We start from the raw sequence: 25,519 nt of genomic DNA, 5'->3' as shown, positions 1-25,519 counted from the left end.
CGGTCGCGTTTTTGCGCAAAAATGGTCGCACCTGCAAAGACCCCAGGCCAGCCCAGTCCCGCATTTGCGAAATTCTGCCGCACCTGCGGTCAAGACCCTCTCAGGTGCGATTACATCAGAGGCAGCAAATTTCCATAATTTGCTTAAGTTCATAATTTGATCCGATTTCAATCCGAATCACACTCGGGGTACTCTGGACCCCGTCCGAATATACCAAAAAGTCCCGTAACATAATACGGATTTACTCGGGGTCTCATATCACGTCAAACAATGCTGAAATTATAATTCACACCTCGATTCGAACTTTTGAGTCTTAAACTTTTCAATTTGCAAATCTCGTGCCAAAACATATTAAATGAATCTGGAATGACTTCAAATTTGGCACACAAGTCCTAAATGACATAACAGAGCTATTCCAATTTCTAGAATCGGATTCCGGCTTCGATTTCAAAAAATCAATCCCGTGGTCAAACTTGGAAATCATTAGCCTTTAAATTACTAGTTTCCTTTAAATGGTCATAACTTGAGTTAGGGACCTCCAAATTAAATTACGGGCATACGCCCAAGTCCAAAATCATGATACGGACCTATCGGAGCTGTCAAAACACTGACCCAAGTTCATTTTCTCAAAATGTTGAACAAAGTCATCTCAGTTAAGTTTTAAGGCTCTATTTCATATTTTAATCCATTTTTCACATAAAAACTTTTCGAAAAATTTTACGGACTGCGCACGCAAGCCGAGGAGTGATAAATAGTGCTTTTCGAGGTCATAAAATACATAAATAATTATTAAATTTAAAGATGACATTTTGGGTCATCACATTCTCCACCTCTAAAACAAACGTTCGTCCTCGAACGAAGTTAGAAAAAGTATCTGAGATGGTGAATAAGTGCAGATATTTACTCCGTATGTCTGACTCGGACTCCCAGGTAGATGCCTCTACCGGCTGACCTCTCCATTGCACTCGAACTGAAGGATAACTCTTAGACCTCAATTGCCGGACCTTCCGGGCTAGAATAGCTACTAGCTCCTCCTCGTAAGTCAAATCTTTGTCCAATTTGACTGAGCTGAAATCTAACACATGGGACGGATCACCATGATATTTCTAGAGCATAGACACATGGAACACCAGATGAACCGCTGATAAACTAGGTGGTAATGCAAGCATGTAGGCTACTTCACCCACTATTTCAAGAATTTCAAAGGGTCCAATATACCTAGGGCTCAACTTGCCATTCTTTCCGAACCTCATTACACCTTTCATAGGTGAAAACCGGAGTAATATTCTTTCTCCAACCATGAATGCAATATCACAAACTTTGTCGGCATAACTCTTTGGCCTAGACTGAGCTGTACGAAGTCGATCTTGAATAACTTTGACCTTATCCAAAGCATCCTGTACCAAATCGGTACCCAACAATCGAGCCTCTCCCGGTTCAAACCAACCAACTGGAGATCGGCATTGCCTTCCGTATAATGCCTCATATGAAGCCATCTGAATGCTCGACTGGCGGGTATTATTATAAGCAAACTCAGGAAGTGGCAAGAATTGATCCCAAGAACCTCCAAGTCTATAACACAAGCGCGAAGCATATCTTCCAATATCTGAATGGTGTGCTCTAACTGTCCGTCTGTCTGTGGATGAAATGTTGTACTTAACTCAACCCGCATGCCTAACTCACGCTGTACAACCCTCTAGAAGTGTGAGGTAAACTGCGTACCTCAATCTAAAATAATAGACACAGACATACCGTGAAGGCGGACAATCTCACGAATGTAAATTTCAGCTAACCTCTCTGAAGAATAGGTAACTGCCACTGGAATGAAATGTGCTGACTTGGTCAGCCTGTCCACAATGACCCAAACTGCATCAAATTTTCTCTGAGTCCGTGGGAGTCCAACAACAAAATCCATAGTGATGCTCGTTTCTAACTTCTGAAACAAACCACTAGGTCTCTGATGCTCGTACTTAACTTGCTGACAATTCAGACACCGAGCTACATATGCAACTATATCCTTTTTCATTCTCCTCCACCAATAATGTTGTCGCAAATCTTGATACATTTTGGAGGTACCTGGATGAATAGAATACCTGAAACTGTATGCCTCGTCAAGAATTAATTCACGAAGCCCGTCAATATTAGGTACACAAATACGACCCTACATTAGTAGAACTCCATCTTCCCCCACAACAACCTGTTTGGCATCACCGTACCGCACCGTGTCCTTAAGGACAAGTAAATGAGGATCATCATACTGCCTCTCTCTGATACGCTCATATAAAGAAGATCGAGCGAATGTGCAAGCTAGAACCCGACTGGGTTCTGAAACATCTAACCTTACGAACTGATTAGCCAAAGTCTGAACATCTGCAGTTAATGGCCTCTCACCAACCGGAATATACGCAAGACCGCACATAGTCACAACCTTTCTACTCAAAGCATCGGCCATCACATTGGCTTTTCCGGGGTAATACAAAATGGTGATATCATAGTCTTTCAACAACTCCAACCATCTTCTCTGCCTCAAATTAAGATCTTTTTGTTTGAACAGATACTGAAGGCTACGATGATTAGTAAATACCTCACACGAGACACCGTAGAGGTAATGCCTCCAAATCTCCAGCGCATGAACAATGGCTGCCAATTCTAAGTCATGAACAAGATAATTCTTCTCGTGAACTTTCAATTGCCGCGACGCATACGCAATCACTCTGCCATCTTGCATTAATACTCCACAAAGCCCAATGTGAGATGCGTCACAATATACCGTATCCGATCCTGAACCTGTGGGTAATACCAACACTGGTGCCGTAGTCAAAGCAGTCTTGAGCTTCTGAAAGCTCAACCCATACTCGTCTGACCATCTGAATGGGACACCTTTTTGGGTCAATCTGGTCAATGGGCTTGCTATAGATGAAAACCCTTCCATAAACCGACGATAGTAACCTGCTAAACCCAGAAAACTCCGGATCTCTGTAACTGAAGTAGGTCTAGGCCAATTCTGGACAGACTTTATCTTCTTAGGATCCACCTTTATGCCTTCTGCCGATACCACATTCCCCAAAAAGGCAACTGAGTCTAACCAAAACTCACATTTTGAAAATTTGGCATATAAATGATTATTCTTCAAAGTATAAAGCACACTCCGAAGATGTTGTTCATGCTCCTCTTGACCGCTGGAGTAAAACAAGGTATCATCAATGAATACAACCACAAAAGAATCCAAATAAGGCTTGAACACCGGATTCATCAAATCCATAAATGCTGCTGGGGCATTTGTCAACCCAAATGACATCACTAGGAATTCGTAATGCCCACACTGAGTCCGAAAAGTTATTTTAGGGACATCAGATGCCCTAATCTTCAACTGATGGTAACCAGACCTCAAATCGATCTTCGAGAATACCTTGGCACCCTGAAGCTGATCAAATAAGTCATCAATTCTTGGCAGCGGATATTTGTTTTTGATAGTGGCCTTATTCAACTGCCGATAATCTATACACATTCGCATAGAACCATCTTTCTTCTTTACAAATAATATTGTGCACCCCAGGGCGAGATACCAGGTCTAATGAATCCCTGATCAAATAAGTCTTGTAACTGCTCCTTCAATTCTTTCAACTCCGGCGGGGCCATACGGTATGGTGGGATAGAAATGGGCTAAGTGCCCGAAGCTAAATCAATACAGAAGTCAATATCTCTGTCGGGTGGCATCCCCGGCAAAATCTGCAGGAAATACTTCTGAAAATTCATGAACAACTGGTACTGAGTTCATAGAAGGAACATCCGTACTGGGATCGCGAATATAAGCCAAATAGGATAGACACCCTTTCTCTACCATACGCCGAGATTTCATATAAGAAATAATCCTGCTGGCAGAATGACCAAGATTTTCTTTCCACTCTAACCGAGGTAACCCCGGCATGGCTAGGGTCATTGTCTTGGTATGACAATCCAATATAGCATGATAAGGTGACAGCCAATCCATACCCAAGATGACATCAAGATCTACCATATCAAGAAGTAGAAGATCCACACTAGTCCCAAAACTATCAATAGTAACCACACACGAACGATAGACATGATCTACTACAACAGAGTCTCCCACCGGTGTAGATACGCACACAGAAGCACTCAGAGAATCACAAGGTACAACCAAATATGAAGCAAAATAGGAGGACACGTAGGAATAAGTAGACACTAGATCAAATATAACTGAAGCATCTCTATGGAAAATTGGAATAATACCTCTGATCACAACATCAGATGACTCGACCTCAGGCCTAGCTGGAAAAGCATAAAATCGGGGCTGAGCCACACCACTCTGAACTGCATCCCTAAGACGGCCTCTAGCTGGCTGGCATCCACCTCTAACGGTCTGACCTCCACCTCTAATGGCCTGACCTCCACCTCTAGCTGCCTGACTCCTACCTCTAGCTTGCTGAGCAGGCGGCAAAGCAACCGGTGCCGGTATGATGGCACGAGAATCCTGCCGAGATCTGTTACTCGCCAACCTAGGGCAATACCTCCTGATGTGACCAGTTCCCACACTCATAACACCCATCCTGATGCCGTGGCTGTTGAAGCTAAAGCTGGCCCGAATGGGTCGGATAACTGCTGTAGTAACTCTGGAGTGGTGGTGCACTGATAGGAGCTGAATGTGTACTAAATATTGGCTGCCCATAGTAAGGCATAATAGGATCGTGACTCCCTGAAGCACCGTGAGATGCATGAAGGGCTGAATGGAACGGTTTGGGAAGATGACCCCTACCAAAATTACCCCTACCTCCAGACAAGGTACCACTAAAACCACCGAACTGACGAGGCCTCTTATCAGACCTCTGCCCTCTCTCCTGTGTAAGAACCATCTCGATCCTCCTCGCGATATTAGCAGTCACCTGAAAAGAAATCTCACTTCCGGTCTCCTTGGCCATCTGAAGCCTGATAGGGTGAGTGAGTCCCTAAATAAACCTCCTCCTCTCTCTCCCCCTCAGTAGGTACTAAAAGGAGAGCATGACGGGTCAAATCCACAAAACGGGACTCATACTGAGTAACAGTCATACTACCCTGCTGTAGACGCTCAAATTGCTTGCGGAAATCCTCTCTCAGTGTGACATGAAGGAACTTCTCCAGAAATAGCTGAGAGAACTGCTCCCAGGTGAGTGCAGGAGATCCAATTGGTCTGGTCAATGTATAATCTCTCCACCACCTCTTGGCGGAACCCGTCATCTGAAATACAGCAAAATTAACCCCATTGGTCTCAACTATACCCATGTTCCGTAGCACCTCATGTCAGCGGTCAAGATGATCCTGTGGGTCCTCAGGAGGTATACCACTGAAGTGAACTGGAATAAGGCCTCAAAAGACATGGCGGGCCTATCACCGGTCCGTGCCGCAACAACTGGCTGAATTACCCCAACTGGCGGGGCTGCTGGAGCCTGTTTCTGTGTAGCCATCTGCTCCGGAGCGGGAGTAGTAGGAGTTTGTGCTCCTCCCCCAGCATGTGAGACGGCTGGTGCCACTGGAAATGTACCATTATGGGCCACGCCCTCCATAAGACTCAACAAACGGACTAGAGCATCCTGAAGCACTGGAGTAGCTATGAATCCTTTCGGGACCTGAACTGGTCCAACTGGTACATTATGTACTGGAACCTCCTCCTGAAGATCCACCTGAGGTTCTACAACAGGTGCAGCTGCTCGAGCTTTGGACTGAGCTCTACCTCTACCTCTGCCTCTACCCCTGCCTCGGCCTCTAGCATGACCTCGGCCTCGACCTCTACCCCTGGCCATAGTTGCCACCGGGGCCTCTGGTCCCTGTCCATCAGTAGATGTATTATGTGTTCTCACCATCTGCGAGAGAATAAGAGTAGAATGGTTCAATCATCGATGATAGAATAAAATCGCACGACAGAATAAGAAAGAAGTGATATTGTTCCTCAACTTCATAGTTTTTGAGAGATAAGTACAGACGTCTCCGTACTGATCCTTCAGACTCTACTAAGCTTGCTCGTGACTAGTGAGACCTATGTAACCTAGTGCTCTGATACCAACTGTCACGACCCGAAATTCCCACCTTCGGACCGTGATGGCACCTAACATTTCACTTGCTAGGCAAGTCAACGTTAGAATAATATTATACATTTTAAAATAATTTTTAAATTTATTAATAACAAAGAAACAAATGCGGAAGTAAAGTCTGAAATGTAGTGAATAATCCATAAAAATAACGGTGTCTAAATACCATCTCAGAATTGGTGTCACAAGTGCACGGGCTTCTAGAATAATACAAATAAAGGGTCTGAATAAAATAAAACTGTCTGAAAACAAACACACAGCTAAAGTAAAGTAGACAGGGACTTCAGAATTGCGGACGCTGTGTAGTTATACCTCAAGTCTACTCTGAATAGCTGAAATCCGAGCAAGTCTATGGTACACCGCTAGGACCAACTCCGAAATCTGCACAAGAAGTGTAGAGTGTAATATCAGTACAACCGACCCCATGTATTGGTAAGTGTCGAGCCTAACTTCCACGAAGTAGTGACGAGGCTAAGGCAGACCACTTACATTAACCTGTACGCAATAATAGTAATAACCACAATAATAGAATTAAATCAGGTAACTCATTTCTAATAGTTGAAGCTAACTCAACAGTCATAACCAATTATTATTTCAATCAATTTCCATTGCAACGTGCAACCCGTTCCCACAATATATTCATTTTCAACCCTCCAATATATTTATTTTAATCAAGTATATATAGAGACTTTTTAATAAGTCTGTTGCGGCGTGCAATCTGATCCCCCAATATATATATATATATACACTTTCATTTCCGTTGCGGCGTGAAACCCGTTCCCCAAAATAACTTTAAACAACTCATAAATGTAATAAATATTACTCGAATAAATACCACGTCCAATGAGAAACTATTAAGCATCAAGGCACACAATAATTATAATTTATGAACAAACAATGGCAATTAGCAATTAATTATGAAAATCGTGGAGAAAATAGGCATTTTAATATTTAGTATGATAATGTCAAATAACAATTAAGACACATAAATCAAATAGCATGTAACAATTATTGCAGAAATTTAAGAATTAATATTTAACAAAGAATAGGAGAGAAACAATTATTATAATAATTAATTCGTGTCTTAGAACAATTTATGATTTTTAAATAATTATGCAAATAATTAATTTGACGACGTATAGGCACTCGTCATCTTGCCTATACATCGTTCACATGCATTTCACATAACAAATAGTTTAAGGTTTCTATTCCCTCAAGTCAAAGTTAACCACGACACTTACCTCATTTTGTAAATTTCAATCAATTACTCGACCACAGCTTTTTCTTTCAAATTTATCTCCAAAAGCATCAAATCTATTCACAAACAATTCGATATACTCAATACGAATCATAGGAATTAATTCCATATGAATTTACTAATTTTCCGAATAAAATCCGAAATTCACTTTAAAAATTGACAGTAGGGCCCACGTCTCCAATCTCGGAAAAACTTACGAAATCCGAATACCCATTCCGAGACGAGTCCAACCATACAAAAATTATCAAATTTCGATGTCAAATGGACCTTCAAATCTTAAATTTTCGTTTTTGGAAGATTTTATAAAAAACTGATTTTCTCCCAAAATTTCACGGATTCATGATATAAATGAGTATGAAATCATGAAATATAATAAATATAGGATAAGGAACACTTACCCCAATTTTTCTCCTTGAAAATCGCCCTAAATTTCGCCTTACCCGACCTCAAAATGACCAAAATGAGAAAAATCTCGAAAACCTTTGTTTTTAACACTGCCCAGGCGTATCCGCACTTGCGGTGCCTGGGCTCGCATCTGCGAAATGGTTTGCCCCAGCGTGTGTCTGCATTTGCAGAACTTAAGACCGCATCTGCGGTCGCGCTTTTGCATAAAAATGGCTGCACCTGCGAAGACCCGAGGCCAGCCCAGTCCTGCATTTGCGAAATTCCGCCGCACCTGCGGCATCGCACATGTGGCCAAGACCCTCGCATGTGCAATTACATCAGAGGCAGCAAATTTCCAGAATTTGCTTAAGTTCACAATTTGATCCGATTTCGATCCAAATCACACTCGGGATTACTCGGAACCCCGTCCGAATATACCAAAAAGTTCCGTAACATAATACGGACTTACTCAGGGTCTCATATCACGTCAAACAACGCTGAAATTATAATTCACATCCCGATTCAAACTTTTGAGTTTTAAACTTTTCAATTTGCAAATCTCGTGCCAAAACATATTAAATGAATCCGGAATGACTTCAAATTTGGTATACAAGTCCTAAATGACATAATAGAGCTATTCCAATTTTCAGAATCGGATTCCGGCTCCGATATCAAAAAGTCAATCCTGTGGTCAAACTTGAAAATCTTTAGCCTTTAAATTACTAGTTTCGTTAAATGGTCATAACTTGAGCTAGGGACCTCCAAATTAAATTCCGGGTGTACGCTCAAGTCCCAAATCACGATACGGACCTACCGGAACTGTCAAATATTGACCCGGATCCGTTTGCTCAAAATATTGACCAAAGTCATCTCAATTGAGTTTTAAGGCTCTATTTCACATTTTATCCATTTTTCACATAAAAACTTTTCGAAAAATTTTACGGACTGCGCACTCAAGTCGAGGAGTGATAAATAGTATTTTTCGAGGTCATAGAATACAGAATTAATTATTAAATTTAAAGATGATATTTTGGGACATCATAATATGCCGCTTGATCGGTTAATCTCATGTTATTGCTATCTCGCGTCTGAAAAATTATTCATGCTTCCCTAACGCATTGTTTAAGTCATTAGTCATCAACTCCCTAGACAGTAATATAAGAGTGACTTCATGTAATTTCCTTATCTATTTTTGCAAATTATTATATACATGTAAGACGCTTGCTTATGATTAAATGGTAATGTAGAATCCAAAATGTATTCTCAGATAGCATGTGAGTCAGCTAGAAGGGAGGATCTTAGTTTCTTGTCTTTTTATACCATAAAAGATGAGTTTGTTCACAGTAATGTCTAATTGTTGTTCCCCTGTGACTCATCATCTCTGTCGTTGATGGTTACCCTGATTCTGTAATAGTAGTATTTTCTATAACTCGAATTTCTGGCAGCTTATAATCATTATCAAATTCAGAGCTATAAGTATCCAAAGCTACAATATCCATTAAAATATCTAACATCATATGCATAAATAGATATATAGCACCAAAAAGATGGGGGAAAAATCTATTGGCGTGTTACAGCTTGTTTGGATGGTTGTTACGTATCGTTTCATAATGTATCGTATTGTATTTTACTGTACTGTTTGATGAATCTAATATTTGGATAGATTGTGTCGTTTGTCGTCGTTTTATGATATCACATACCAGCGATATGAAGAATAAACTTGCAATATTATAAAAAAAATAATTATGATACGGTATATAAAAATGTAGGGTAAATGATAAAATAAAATTATTTAATAATAATGAAGGGTGAGATTGAGAGAAAAAGACAAGGTAACGACGCGACCACACCAAATCGGTCGTCACATAAAGTGGCACATTTCGTCGTTACATAATGACGGATTTAACGATACGATACAATAAAATTTAAATAACAATAAAAATAAATATCGTATTTAAAATAACAATACGATACAATAAAATAGGTAACAACCGTTCAAACAAGCTATTAAGTGGCACAATGACTTTGGAACAGAAGTAAATAGACACAACTTTTTAACATGCATGTATGAAAACAAAGAAACCTGAATACATTCAGAGACCACACACGTGCATTCCCATATTGTTATGTCTATAATTTTTGGATTTTAATTATATCCACTGAAGTTGTAATAAAAAATTTAAACTATCAACTACCATTTAATTTGTTATAGAAAGTTTCTTGTCTTAATTTTCAAATTACTAATATTTCACTTCTTATGAATATTCCATTTATTACTAATGTTTCAAAATACTAATACTTGATATAATTGATAGCGTAATTTTTTTTTACATTAATTAATTATTAAACGTCAACATATAGAAGTTAAAAATAAAATAAAAAAATAAAAAATATATATATATATATATATATATATATATATATATATATATATATATAATTTTCAATTACAAAATGTCAGCACCTCACGAAGTAAAAATAGAAAATTACATGGATGACACGGGCTTAAGAAATTTTACCAGAAGATCATTTATTATGTTGCTCGTCTATTTCTTATAACTTTCACCAATTCTCTTTCTTATTAAAAGACAGAAGCATCTTATATATAGGAAATAAAGAAAGTCACGGGTGACCATAACTTAGCTTGTTCATCTACAAACAAAAATGAATGTGTCTTCTTTGGGCATGGAAATTCTGACAAAAGATATACGATCGTGAGTGTTTGACAACAAATGGTACGTTCTATTTTAATTGATCTAAGAAATCAGACACACACACATTATATGCATGAACCTACGGACGTTTTTATTTCTTTAGGTTCTCTTTTTTTATGTTTACATAAACTTGGTAATTACTTAGCTAGCTAGTCGGATTCTTGTGACGTTTATCACAACATGATACTTGACTTGTTTCTTTTTAAGGTCACAATGCCATATACCTAGAGACTTATCCAAAAATCTATAATATGCAGGGTGCTAATATCGCATCCAATACTAGTATATTTTTGTGACAATGTGTGTGAATTTATTAGTAAAAATATATAATTTAAAATTTATAATTATACTTTTCGAAATAAGATTTAATTTAGTTGTAACTTCTAGTAAAAGGAAAAATAAAATAAATTTAAGACAAATGTTTATAGTAATGGTATAGAGGTGACAAATGATCAGGTGAATCAAGTTTGAATAAGCTGAAATGAATTATAATCCATTACAATCGAATCTGGAGTAATCGTTAAAAGTTTACAATTGAATATCACTAATTCAAATCAATAAAGAGTCATAATCCAACTCATTATAAGATGTGACTAATTTTGTCACCTCCATATAGTATGTAATATATGCGAAAGTAACAAAGTGGAGAAGATGGCGAAGCAAAATGCGGCAACAGCAAGGGAGAATTAATAGGCAGAAAACAATATTGAGTGGGACGGAGCACCCTATCCCTAGGCTGTAGCTAGCAAACATTGTTTTAAAAGGCGTGAGAGTAAGGCAAAGTGTTTTACATATGTTTTAGCGGGGCGTAAGCCCCATAGGTATTTAATATTTTATAAAATAATATAATGATAGTTTATATATAAACAGGTAAAATTGCATAAAAATTGAAGAAAACTATATATATGTGTGTGCTCCATCCCCACAAAAAACTAATCAAAATAATCTATTATGCGTTACTTACAAGCACAAGTAATTTGAGTCTAAAAGAATAAAGTTTTCTATATGTAGGAACAAAAAGGATGATTAACCTGCAATTTGAACTTTGAATTTGCTGCTATGAAGAAAAATGTAGTTCTCTTTGTATTTGTAAAAAAAATTAAATATTCGTTACTTTTGGGAGATATTAGCAGACTAGCGGACAAAATAAAAAATTAGAAAAACCATGAATTAGGGCTTAAATCAATAAAAAGGATCTTTACTTTTAAATTTAATACTTTTGAGTTCATTTCTAAACCTTTTGAGTAATTACCAAACTGACTTTTGAGAATTTGGGTATTATATGAAGGACTAATTCAACAAATTTTATTTTAATTTGAAAAAGTCTCTGGGGCTTACTCCTTACTAAAAAAACGTGCCCCGAACGCCCGGGCATACATCGTACGCCTCTTGAGACTTTCGCCCCACATCATTGCTCATGGGCTCGCCTCAGAAACGCCTTTTAAAACAGAGAGCAAACCTTAGAGCTTTCCAATTAATAGTACTACGAACTCCACAAATAACAAAAACATTTTGAAGCATAACTTTTTGTTTGCAAAGATTACAAGGCAAGGATGTCTTTTCAAGTTCCCAATATTCCTTGGTACAATTTGACTCTTTAATTACTTCCTTCTCATCCTCAAACTTCTTTGATGCTCCAATTTCTATTCACTTTATTTCTCCTCAGGTAATCTTTTATACCCTCCTATATCCCAACTTTGGAATTACTATATATGTGGGCTACACCCAATTTTATGTTAAGCGATGTCAATTTATTGTCATAATTTAGTATGTAAGTGAATAATGTACATTATTGTACGTTCTGAAGTTATGGTGGCTTTAAAATTTTAAATACTTCTACTAAATTAATACTTCATATGCTTTGTATTATTTGCAAGTGGTATAATACAGGATCAAATAACTTACTAAATGGCATCTACTTTAACAACATATGTACATATCATATATAGTTTCTTTCATGTTATCCACTGCAGAATGTGCTGAAAATTATTTTTAAGAAACTGATCAACTCCACCTATGATGGCTAGCGTGAAATAATCAGTTTTGTCAGCAAATTTTTATCAGTGTTGATACTATATATAGGAAAATCTTGCATGTTTACTACGTTACAAAACTTGAAATGCGTGGATTGTCTGTGTAAAAAACTTGATGTATTAATGCAAGAATACATGAATATTGAAAGCATTGCAGTAGATATCCAATCACATATAGAAGTAAAGGGAATGTTTCAGTGAAAAAGACACCTTATCCACATGAACAACTTTAAACAGAGACAATTGACACTCAACTTAAAAAGTTGGCATACACTTATTACTGATACACATGAACTATATATGTACTTGAGATTACAGAGTTGGAACTTCACTAAAATTAGCAATGCTCACATGCAAATACGACATAGAGATTTAAAGCCTTTGAATTGTAGTGAGATATCCATCGATTTCATTCTTTGTGGTACCTCTATCTTGGTGTTTGTCTTTGTCTTATTTCTCAAAATATTACAAACCCAATTTTAAGTTATATACACTATTAGTGTATTAAATAATGTTCTTATATTACGGTTTAATTGAATTGGTTATGACAAATTATTACTCAATTTTGTGTTACATAAAAAATTATTTATTGTTGCAAACCAATTTAACCTCATAGTGTAGACATTGTACAAAAATTAAACTCTAAAAAGTAAAAACCCACATCTGTATTTTGCGTTTTCTTTGCTAAAAAATTAAGCCCTAAAAATACAAGAACAGTCAATTGTGGGACAAAGATTCCTTGGCTTCTTGCCTCTTATTACTGTTAGATCTTTTGACAATTGTTGTTAGTAGTTCAAGGGGCTACTTTAATGGTCAAACTAGGAAATTTGTTTTATCTTAGTTAACCTATAACTTTGCGCCAACTACATTGTAGGTAGTTAATTAAAAAGAAAAAGTCTACCGAATATATTAGCATGACCTCTAGGAGCAAAATGGAATCTACTAGGGCTTTTTGTTAATTTGAGTTGTCCAAATTTCTATTTATGGGGCTATAGCCCTGTAACTTAACTTCTTAGTAGTATAATATAACTGGGGCCTTTGGTATAAAGATTCTCTCTTTTTTAATTTTCTTGATTGATTTGACATCCAAGTCTTAAAAAACTTTAATACTAGGACTTTTTATTTATTTATTAAAAGAAGTTGAAATAGGAGTAATTTAGATTGTCATATAGCAATATAAATATAGCTTCCGCGGTTGCCTAACAAAAAATGTTAATGGCGCAAATTTTGTATAGGGTAATTTAAATGATTACAACTTTACAAGTAATATACATAATGCAAATCCCCAACAATTGGATAAAAAGATCAACCACTGGTGTTAGAAAGAGTTGAATGGTTATCATCTACTAACTACTGTACTAGTCTAATGACAATTATCCAACTTTCAGTTTTTCAGTCAGTTTGTTAAAATCACACAACTAAATTTTGTAATGAAAAAAAAAAGAAAAAAAAAACTAAATTATGCATAATATAATACAGTACATGAAAAACATCAATAAATGCTAAAATTCGGTCTGAAATGCCAAAAAGGTTGCTTTAACAACTCATACTACATAAATCCAAGTGTCACCTCTTAAAAAATTAAAAATAGCACTTTTGACCCACTTATAAGAAGGAAAAAAAACAATTGAGGTGTCAAATTAAATATAGCAATTTCACAATTTATATATACATATATGAGTTATTCTTTCGTTATAATAATAATTAATTTTAGTGTAATATACTAAAAATTAAATGACCATACATAAAATTATCCAGCAAGTGTAACGGAGTTGTAGTTATTGTTATAGTAGTATTATTATTTGTTTTGATATGTCATATTCGTAATTGAGGAAAGGGACAAAATATACTAAAGCAAAAAATATTAAAGTAATTACTTGCATTTCAAGTATGGGAGAGCTTTTATGTGGAGTTGGGACACCTCCATCAATACCTACGAACTCCACTCGCAAATAGACAAAAATAAAGATAGTCACGCCTCTTATAATACAAACAACCTCTCAACTTAAACAAAATGATGATTTAATTACAAAGCAAAATAATCATTTTCTAATTACCAAATACATACACATTACTGTGTAAATAAACAAAGCACATTAAAAATCATTAAGAAATAAGTGAAACACAAAATTATGATTTGCTTAGCGTAACGTCTTTCCAAAGATTCACAAAACCCCAAAACCACCCAATAGCCTAAAGAGGATGTACCAATTTTCTGTACCCCCAAATCTGAGCCTTTTCACTCACCTCTTTGCTCCTCCTCCTTTACTCTCACCGGAAAACCACTTCTCTAATTTCTCTGTTTTAAAGTTATTCTGCTTTAAAACTAGTGCTGTTTGAGCTGTAAAATCTTGAAAAAATGAGGACTTTATCAGAAACTCATAATGGGGTTTTGAGTTATGGTGGAATTTCTTGAATCTTGATCTTTCTTTGCAGGATTTAGGCCATGGCGACACTGAAACAGCTAATGGGTAAGTGTATTTTGTTTTGAAAATACAATGTGAGAGCTGAATTTCCCATTTTGGAGAGAAAGAGTGAGAGTTACTGTGTGTGTGTGTGAGTGTGAGATGATGGTGGCTGCTGTTTCAACAAGTGGCCGACAAAACCCCAAAGATGAGCCTTCAAGAAGACCTCCATTGTTACCAGACAACAATGGAGTTGGAGTTGCTGCTAACCTTAAAAGACCCAAATCAAGAACTGTCCAATCTCGTTACATGTCCCCTTCTCCTTCCACTTCCTCTTCTAATTCTTCTTCACTATCTTCAACTTCAACTTCTTCTAGTACTAGACGATTCCCTTCTCCTTTAGTTTCAAGAAATTTGTCAAATACTACTACTCCTGTTTCAGGTCCCAAAAGATCTGTTTCAGTGACTGACCGGAGACGGTCGTCTGCGGTTTCTAGGCCTCTTACACCTGATCTTGATTCTAAAGTAAGCAGTAATGTAGGTGAAGTTTCTGCAGCAACAAAGCTGCTGGTGACTTCTACTAGGAGTTTATCAGTTTCATTTCAAGGTGAAACCTTTTCACTACCTGTAAGTAAGACTAAGGTGGCTCCACCTTCTCCTAATTTGAGTAGTTTAAGGAAAGGAACACCTGAGAGGAGGAGGAGTACTAGTAGTGGTAGTACTACTACTCCTCTTAGAGGGAGAGCTGATTATGGTGGGGCAGATCAGTTGGAGAATTCTAAGCCTATTGATCAGCATCGTTGGCCGGGGAGGGCTAGGCAGGGGAATCCGCTGGCGAGGAGCTTAGATTGTAGTAATAATAATGGGGATAGAAACAAGGTTATTGGATCTGGGAATGTAATTAGGACACTGCAGCAATCTATGATTGATGAAAGGAGGGCTTCATTCGATGGAAGGTTGAGTCTTGATTTGGGAAATGCTGAGCCGGCTTTGAAGGCTGTTGAACAACCTCAGGACGTACATAATGAGTCGTCTCTACCCTCTGATCTTACTGCATCTGACACGGATAGTGTTTCTTCTGGTAGTACTTCAGGAGTGCAGGAGTGTGGTGGGAGTTCACGTATACGCGGCGTGCCTCGTGGCATTGTTGTTTCTGCTAGGTTTTGGCAAGAAACAAATAGTAGGTTGAGGAGGTTGCAGGATCCTGGGTCGCCTTTATCGACAAGTCCAGGTTCCAAATTGGTTGTGCCACCGAAGTTGAGAAAGTACTCTAGTGATGTCCCAATATCGTCCCCGCGAACAATGTCATCGCCTATTCGTGGAAGCATTCGGTCTGCATCTCCTAGTAAGCTTATTGGGTCATCTCCTTCCAGAGGAATGCCTAGTCCATCACGTGTCAGAAATGTGGTTAGCACTATTAATAGTAACTTCCTTGAGACCCCTTCAGTTCTTAGTTTTGCTGTTGATGTTCGGAGGGGGAAGGTTGGCGAAAATCGAATTGTTGATGCACACTTGTTGCGGCTTCTGTACAATCGACACTTACAATGGCGCTTTGTAAATGCTACGACTGAAGCAACTTTGCTGGTGCAAAAACACAATGCAGAGGTAAAGCTATACTTTTCACTGTAAAGTTTGAATCTCTTAAATCGATATCAATATTTCACTATAATGTGTTGCGTGTACCCCTAAGGATTACTTACTAGTATTAAATTCAACTGGGCCTAAATATAGCGGAATATGTAGAGGATTTGTATCGCAGACTGCAACTTGTCTTGGAATGGAGGTGTAGGTTGATTGATTGGTTTGTTGTGTATACCCCTTCAACTTCAAACTGTTTTCCCCCTGATTTTATTCTTTTTCCTTATAAATTTTGTGGGATGTGAGAAATAAGAACAAGGGAGCTCAGATTCTTCCATACCTCGCAGAAGAGCTATGTGAACAAGTACTTCAAATCATTCCTCTTACATGAATTTTCCTTTGGTAGGGTATAAATGACTTCTAGGGATAAGAAAAGCACATACCTAATAGTAATAGATCTTTAGTGATTGACATTTCTATCTACAGAATGCAGGCGGTTATCTATACATGCGGGCAACTCATGCTAACTCCAAAAATAAAATAAAGTTCAGTTTTAGAATTTGATTAAACGTTTTACCTATTCCATGAATTTTCATTCGGTTTTGTTCTCTCCATATAATCCATATAATTGCTTGTGGGACTACATTCCAAGCTCTGCTCCGCTGGTTCTTCTTTTCTGTCCCCTCCATCATTGAATAGTCTGATAACAGTCCTAGGCATTGTCTTGGTAGCACCAAAAAGTTGCAAAAAGAAATTCCACTGCTTGGTTGGCGATCTTACGGAGAATGAGAAAATGATTAATATCTTCACTAGTTTCTTTGCACAAAAAAAGTACCAGCTGATATGTATTGTTTTGTTTCTTATCTAATTATCAACTGTTAAAATTGTGTCTCAAGCTGCTGTCCAAACAAAGAAGTTTACGTAGCTAGGAGCATGGTTAGGCCAAATTGCCTTGCAAGGAACTCTCTTGCTTTCTGATCTTATATGAATTAAACCTTCAATTTTTAGTTTGTGGATAAGAGATGTTGTAAGAGAATTTTTTAACTGAAGTTATAAGACTTCATATATTGTCATCGATTTGGTCATTGTTCTTCTCACTTGCTAATTGAGATAGGTAACTTTTACTGAAATTCTATCTGTTAATGTTGATCAATCCAGTGGTTATGCAGTTCTTTTCTTAGAAAGCTTCTATCGGATCCTTCCTTTTGGCTCAAGCCGTCTTGAAAATAGCTTCAATTCACTAGGTTGTTATAAAGATTGAAGGTCTTATCTTAGTTCCTTTAATAAGTTTATGCTGATTGATAAACAAGATCCCTACCCATTTTATAAGCTAAAATGTTGTACTTTTTGCAGAAAACTTTGTGGAACGCATGGATAACAATATCAGATTTACGTGATACAATCACTAAGAAAAGACACAGGCTACAGTTGCTGAGGCAGAAATTGAAGCTAGCTTCCATTTTAAAGGGACAGGTATGGTACCAGCTCTTTGTTCCCCTAGGTACATTTTCCATATTATAAATTCTTGCTGGATTTTTGGGTGATATCATCTTTTGGTTTCATGCTTATTTCATATTCCGTTGAAAAGATATTCCTTACAAGGTAAAATCAGCCAGCCTGATGCAGCCTAACTTTGCCCCTCTTTTTATTGAGAAGGCTAAGAAAAACTTTGCCCTCTATTAACATAGTTTGGTTGCACTTCAGGATGAGCTTTATTTTCACTTTTGGTATCTGCTTTACTTTTGAGCTCAATAATTGCCTTTTCTCTCCTGTTTCTTTTTGTTTGATTATTAAGCATAGCTGCTACTTAACTTAATCCTAATTTGCCTTTCACTGTCAATACCCCATTAATATCTCAAAATTTTATTTTATTATCCTTTAAAAGAATCCTCCTTCCTCTGCCGATAGTTATTGAATTGTGGTGCTGCTTGATCTACCTCTTTTGGCATATGAAAAGAAGCCCTCTAACGCATCATCCATGAATCATGACTATAATTGGAATGTGCCAGTGGTACCAGTTCAGGTCCTTCATATTTTCAAATTTCCTTAAAGTTATATTGTATTCAAATGTCAGTTGGATATTCTGCTATTTCATCATGTTTGATCCCTGGACTCATTGAAACCCAAGCTAGTTTCATCTAATACCTTTGCATTGTCTTCACTTTCCATCTTCCTTTGCACTCCTCTCTATGGCATGCATAACATGAATCTTATATTGCCCAGCAAATACTAATAATGAGCATCTCAATATGAGCGATGCTGTTGACCTTTTGACATTTGCCTCTTAACTTTGCCCATGAATCTTATTGACTACTCTACTCGTGTCAGGCCTATCCGGAATGGAAATATTCTATGCTCCTTTCTAGCTGACACCAAATGCAACTCTAACATTCCGAGGAATTTTAACCCATTTTAGTTGGTTTCTTATGAACTTTTCGTAGTAGAGTATTGAGAGTGAGAGGAAAAGTTTCTTTTAGGGAGTGCATTTGTTTTAGGAACAACCCAAAATATAATTTAGGACAATTTCTGACTTTTGGGAGTTGTTCCGTTTCTTACTGATACATGGGATGCTTATTGCATAAGTTCACATAAGTGACAGATTACCCTACCTAACACAATTATCTACTGTTCAAGCTTTCTCTCACCCCTAAGAGCGGATTTCAAAATTGATAGTTTTAATTTCTTTGCTTTGCTATTCAGAATGAGAGTAACTTGCTATATGTTCTTAAGTTTTTGCCCCATTCATTCTGTTGGAAAGCTCACCTTCTAATCTTCGCTTGTGCATGTAGCAATGCAATTCCTTCTGTTTTATAAGTTCATATTTACAAGAGTGTTGTGGTACTTCATTTTTTTGCAGGAGTAAAATTACTCTAAAAGTAGTCAATGACTTGTTTGATGTTTTTCCTTACTCCGGCAGCGAGTACCAGACACCTCTGTGTTTGCCTTGTTGCTCTGATTTTCTGCAGTCGGGCAACAATTAGATTCTAGCTTTCACCTTCAATATATGAATAAAATCCCTGAAATACATCATTCGTGAATACAATTTGCAACTAAAAATGCATCCAGTTTCGTCTCAGTTGGTTTATATTTTCTCAGCTCAAATACTATCTTTTTTTATGTTTCATATATGGTGCCATCCTCGTCAGTTTTCAGCCAAAGTAGAGCCAATTCATCTGGAAACCCACTCCTAATCGGAAAGTCTGACTGTTTATATCAACTGCAATTTGTTATTCTGAATAAGTGTCTGAGACTCTGAGAGAAAGTGTCTTCCAGTTGATCTAGTTGATGTGGTCTTGTAGTAGTTATCAGAGAGAATAACTGTAGGCATGATATGATTATTGTGAGCTAAGTTGATTCTTTTCTTCTGTAGATGATGTCCTTAGAAGATTGGTCTTCATTTGATAAAGAACACTCCATCTCACTGCTTGGAGCAATTGAAGCCTTGAAAGCGAGCACTCTCCGTCTACCGGTCATTGGAGGAGCTCATGTATGTTATTGGGTGACACATTATATTTTGGTTTTAGGCTTCGTTTCTGTTTTTCATAAGAGGTCACATATAGTTTCATGTAATCTGTGTGTTAATAACAACAGGTTGACATCCAAAACTTGAAGGATGCTGTTAGTTCAGCGCATGGTGTGATGCAGGCAATGGCATCCTCAGTCGGTTCCATTTTTGGCAAGGTAACCTCATTTTCATCTAGCTATCTTTCTGTTAATGGTGACTGTTGCCGTGAATTCAGTTAATGCGTAGTGAGTGTACTGGTTCCTCTTCATTTTTCTTTTGCTTTTGATAAAGCTGTTAGGATATTTAAGCAACATAGAATATTGTTTATCAAGTAGCTCACAACTGTTGTTGAAGTTTGTATTGAATAGCAATAGAGTTGTTCCCATGTCACAAATATTATATTGAGCTCTTTCTGATGTGGAATGGATCCTCTTCAGATTTTGTTATCTCTCTCTCATCTAACAACTGCTCCTCAATATATGAATCATCAGTTTCTGTGGCGCTCCATTTAAGTTGATCTCCGTTCAATATTATATAACGTAAACCCTCAGGGGTTGGCCTGGTGGTAATTGACTTGAGCCTTGGGGTTTGCTCCCTTTCAAGGTCTCAAGTTCGATACCCACTGGGTGCAAACGATTTCTGAGGGCCATCGGACTGGGTAAAACCTGAATTAACCGTGGTGCACGGGAAACTCCTTGCCGAGGGCCTGTGCACCCCCTGGATTAGTCGGGGGCTCAAAGAGACTCGGACACCCGGTGCAAATCAAAAAAAAAAATTATATAACGTAAATAAAAATAAGAACAAAGGACTAAAGGACTCTAGAAATCGTTGGACCTATAAGGTAAACATACTAACATGACTAAGACTTAATCTAAAAAATTGGTATCGCCTATATAGATTTTTTTCTTCCATTGTGCCCTTTTATTCTCGTCTCAAGTAATAAAAGAAAAGCCAAGTCAAAGGAAGCTGCATTTTCTTTTTCATCTCAGTGTAATTCAGAATAACTCCTTTAACAAGATGATTTCTCAGGTTTTGCTGGTGCTGCCGATCATTATAGGATCAAGGCATATTGTTAAAAGTACTGCAGTAAAAGCAGTATTTTACTTGGAGGATTCCATAAGAGATTCTAAATAATAACAAGGAACTTAGTTTAGGTAGCTTATTACTTGGAATTTGTAATAGTTCATAGTGATCCCAATGAAAAATAGGGAAGAGAGAGGTAAACGGGGCAACCCTTTAAATCTCCAGAGTTACAACATCATACAGGAAAATTATAAGGAAATGAAAAGAAAGGAAAGAAGATCAATTTCCAGCTAACAAGCCAACTTCTCAAAACTCATGAAAGGAGTGAAGTGATAAGAAAAAGGAATTAGGAATTTACTTCATCAAAAAAAAAAAAAAAGGAATTAGGAAAGACAAGGAAAATATTACAAAGAGAAGTCTTTGTGTTGAAAACCTTTGTTTCCAGAGCTGTAGAATGCAGTATAGTGGTAAAAATCATTAGGCAGCTTTATTGGATTTGATCTGTTAGAATCATGGTTTCTTGATAGAAGAAACTGATGTCAATTGTCTGCAATTTTGTTTAGGGGAAAAAGTAAGATATTAAAAGATTGCTCATTCTTTGATCCAATTTCATTGTTTTGAATGAAATGATTTTGCCAAGTAGACCGAGGAGGTCTGTTGCATGAGATAGTTGTAAATTTGTACATAAAGTTAGAAAGAATTGAACAAGCAATTTGGAAGAGACAATTTGCCTTCCTGGCAATTAGCAGAAATGTTACCCTGTCGTGAACGCAATTTGCAGTTTTACTGGTAGGACTAGAAAATAATGAAGTTGAGTAAGAATCTGTAACCAACCAACATAAACTAGAGAAACAATGAGTTTTGGACACGAGTATCTTCCGCAAAGATTAAGGACAAATACATGCATACAAGATATGAACATTAGGGTCAAGTAAGCTGGAATATAAAGCAGAATAAAAAATGAAGGACAAATACATGAACATAAGATTTGGTGGAGGATAAGGAAAAAATTTGAGAACCTCACCTTGTGAAATTTAGATTCCACTTGCCATGTTGCTCGAGCATTTGGTTGATTAAATTACTACCTGGAGGCTTGCGCACTTGATTACACAATGGTTAGACTTGGAACTCCAGTTCTTGACTGAAGGCTAGACCAAAAAATCTACTTAATAACATAAGTTAGTAATTGTAGTGCATTTGGACCTATAAAAGGTCGAAAGCAGACTGCATGAGTTCACTTGTTCGCTTTGGAATTGGAAAAGGATGAAATTAGTTCAGCCAATGTCTGACAGAAATATGCATAAAGTCATTCGTTATAATATAATAATAGCTGGAATTAGATTTTATCAACAAACCAAAAAAATAGAAAGTAATAGCTGGATTAGTGATGAAACATGGTTTCCGACCAGAATAAACTCTATTCAGTTCTAAGTTTCATATGCATCAAGTCTTTTTGATAAGGATCACATGCATCATGTCTTCTTGATTGTATACAAGCAACACCAAGAAAAAGTATTGAATTTTGCGAACCACCTCATTCAAAAATTTAAAGCTGTAAACAATAGGATAGTCTGGTTTTTAAAATACTGTCTTTAACACATTGTAGTCTAGCAGTGCTTTTGACACCTTAGGATCTAGATGGTTCCCAAACCAGTTCCATGTACAAGAAATTCAATGAAACAGCTAGTTTGTGCGGCAAGTGATCTGGAACTCCAGCTTAATTGTTGCAGAAATGGGATAACTACTGTAGCCTAATGACTGCCCAATCCTGTTATTCAGATATAGAACAAACAACTAAAACTACGCCTCCACTCTATGCTAGTTGCCTTCAGCCAATCCTGTAATCTATTGACTAGGGGAGCTTTGGCCCAACGGTATAAGTTGCCACCGTATGACCCGGAGGTCACGGGTTCAAGCCGCCGAAACAACCTATTAAAGTAATCTGAGGTAAGGCTGTGTACATAGGACCCAATGTGGTCCGATCCTTTTCCTGACCTGGGCGTAGCTGGAGCTGGGAGCTTAGTACACAGGCTGCCCTTTTATAAGTCAGAATAACCATCTCATTAATAGACATAAAGAAGGTGGCAAAAGTTGAATAGATAGAAGTATCTAGTATTAGGCTTCAGAAAAATCTAACCATCTTTACAAAAAGAAATGTGTTCTTTACACCAGAAGTATAAGTAAAAGATTTTGTGTCTCTTGATTTTCACATCGTCTCAACCCATCTAACTCTTTTGTTAATTTTGGTATCTCCCCAGTCCTCTGCAAGATGCATGAAAGTGCTATTCCCAGACTGACTTTTCTTTCTAGTTTTGCTCAATCCCCTTGTCAAAATGGCTTTAGCAACTGTTCCTGGAAGCAGCCATGAAATGTTAAACATCAAGTACACCAAATTCTATAACCCATCTGCATACTTGCAATGAAGAGCAAGCAGTAAAGGGGCAGCCCGGTGCACAAAAAATCCCGCATTATCGTAGGGTCCGGGGAAGAGCAAGTAGTCTCACCACATTTCTTGCACACACGGCACCATCTTACCAATGTGCAATCCCTCAAGTTTTGCACCGTATAAGATTCCATGTGACCGCCACGTAAAGAAGGTTACCCTTTTGGTGCCCCCGTCTTGCTAATATTTCACCACATGATTCCTCTCTCCCTTATCGTCTAGACAAAGCAATCTCACCAAGGAACAAGTCTAACCCAGGCCCCTCAACACCATCCTGGATGTTCCTCCACTGTCACTAGGCTATATATTGCTTGAAGAAAATGGTCTTTTCTCCATTCTCCGTCCTGAATAATTCTTTTAAAAGATCCATCCCAGGAAATTCCATGTGTCCCCTTTATTAGTAATTCCACCGGCAATGCCTCTCTATTGTCTGCAATTTGCCTGTCTAATGGAAGTTGATCGCTTTGCTACCTTGACTAACTATAATGTTGAGTGTAATTCTTCTGTTGTGTACCCACTCTTCAGGGTCCTTTTGAATTGGTGAATATATACGAAGTTACGAACATTACTTGTGTCTGTAGCAGTGTCAAATTGACTATTAGATATTTTCTGTTGACTTCTGTCTAACAGTAATGTAACATAGGCATCTTTGATATATGAATCAGTGGTTGTGGTGTTCATTTAAGGATTACCTAGATTTGCTTTGCCTGCGGAATAAATAAAACGTATGGAATGATGTTATCCATTGTTGGAGATCTATATATAACCTGCTTTTGTTTTCGTAATGGAATGAATTCTGGTGTAGTTGCAATACAGCTCTTGTTATTGTATGATGGAAGTAGATGACATAAGGATCATTACTTGTTCAAGACTGTAAACAGTGATGAATATGTGGGTTGTGGAAGTATCTGTTGAAGCTTCCTGTGTTAAAAGTCTACTTTGATTTTTGAAAGTTGGGTATTATCTGTTCTCGTGATATGTATCTTGAGGTTACCAGCAGTAGCACAATTCCTCCTTCCAACTGAACTGCTGGTGCATATTAGTAGTAATCTGCTACAACAGACGAGCTGTACTTTTATTGTAACTTTCTAAAAAACTTAGTTGTTTTGATAGCAAAAGAAGATTTACTTTTAAGAAATATGATAGACTTGTGTGATAATTTGGTGGATGCCTAAAAAGTGTGTCCTTTTCAGGTGGAGGAATTAAATTCTTTGGTAAGTGAACTTGCCAAAGTAGCTGCCAAAGAGCAGGCTTCTCTTGAACAGTGCAAAGATTTCTTGTCGATGATAGCAACAATGCAGGTAATGCAGCAGCAGCCATTTCATGTGTTCTTCTTCTGTGTAGGTCTTTTCTGCATTACTCAGATTATGATTAATATTATGAATTGTGGACCAGGTTAAAGACTGTAGTTTGAGAACACACGTAATACAACATAACCGCGGATCAACAGCCTGACAATACAGGTGTAGAACTGATGTTATTTGACAAAATTTTTAATGCTAACACCCTATAGTAACGGTGGCCAGAGCAAGAGAACGATGACTAGTCCTGGTTCTTGTTTGGCATTTTTGCAACACATCTGCTCCCAGCTCATGTATTCTTCTCTGTCAGAAGATTTCGGAAATGATTTCTTTCCCACTAATCAGCTGTATACATGCTCTAATCTTTCGTTCTTTTCTTTTTCCACTGTTTGTCAAGGAAGAAGAGAAAAAAGAACTCGTGTATATATATGTAAAATTCTAATTAGACAATCATTCAGCACTTCCTGGAACTTCCTAGTGTTTTCATCTCTGTATCTCTCTGTGGTGTGTGAGCGCGCGTGTTGTTTCCTGTGAATGTGTAAGAATTTGCTTCCCAGATTCCAACTTGTAAGAGTATGAAAGAGATTAGTTTAGACAGGTTGTTTTGGGAGAATATAGTTATGTAGTAGTTAGTAATTTTAATATATGTACCTTCTTCCTAGGTAAAGAATTTGGAGAAATATGTGACAGAATATTTAGCACTGGACCTGGAATCTATAACCTCAACACACAGTGAGAAGCACTCCGCGTTTAATTTTCACACAAATTCCTACTTCGTAAGATATGAACTGAAAA

At 37.4% G+C, this 25,519-nt stretch overlaps 1 protein-coding gene across 1 annotated transcript; it reads left to right on the top strand.

The window, feature by feature from the left end:
• The first annotated feature begins 14,892 nt into the window (after positions 1-14,892).
• Positions 14,893-25,194, top strand: LOC104116087 (QWRF motif-containing protein 2). Its single transcript, XM_009626883.4, has 6 exons — positions 14,893-16,479; positions 17,806-17,925; positions 19,823-19,939; positions 20,044-20,133; positions 24,617-24,724; positions 24,819-25,194. Exons 1-6 carry the CDS (start codon positions 15,037-15,039, stop codon positions 24,876-24,878), a joined length of 1,938 nt encoding a protein of 645 aa, XP_009625178.1. The 5' UTR covers positions 14,893-15,036; the 3' UTR covers positions 24,879-25,194.
• The last annotated feature ends 325 nt before the right edge of the window (positions 25,195-25,519 follow it).

This window comes from Nicotiana tomentosiformis, chromosome 1, assembly GCF_000390325.3.
Source record: "Nicotiana tomentosiformis chromosome 1, ASM39032v3, whole genome shotgun sequence".
NCBI lineage: Eukaryota > Viridiplantae > Streptophyta > Magnoliopsida > Solanales > Solanaceae > Nicotiana > Nicotiana tomentosiformis.
The sequence above is the reverse complement of the archived record's forward strand: the minus strand, read 5'-3'. Positions and strand labels throughout refer to the sequence as shown.

Excerpts from the sequence above, each read along its gene's own strand:
- LOC104116087 (XM_009626883.4), top strand. The coding sequence starts at position 15,037 with ATGATGGTGGCTGCTGTTTCAACAAGTGGCCGACAAAACCCCAAAGAT. Across the intron at positions 16,480-17,805 it reads TGCAAAAACACAATGCAGAG|AAAACTTTGTGGAACGCATG; the intron begins GTAAAGCTATAC and ends TACTTTTTGCAG. Across the intron at positions 20,134-24,616 it reads TCGGTTCCATTTTTGGCAAG|GTGGAGGAATTAAATTCTTT; the intron begins GTAACCTCATTT and ends TGTCCTTTTCAG.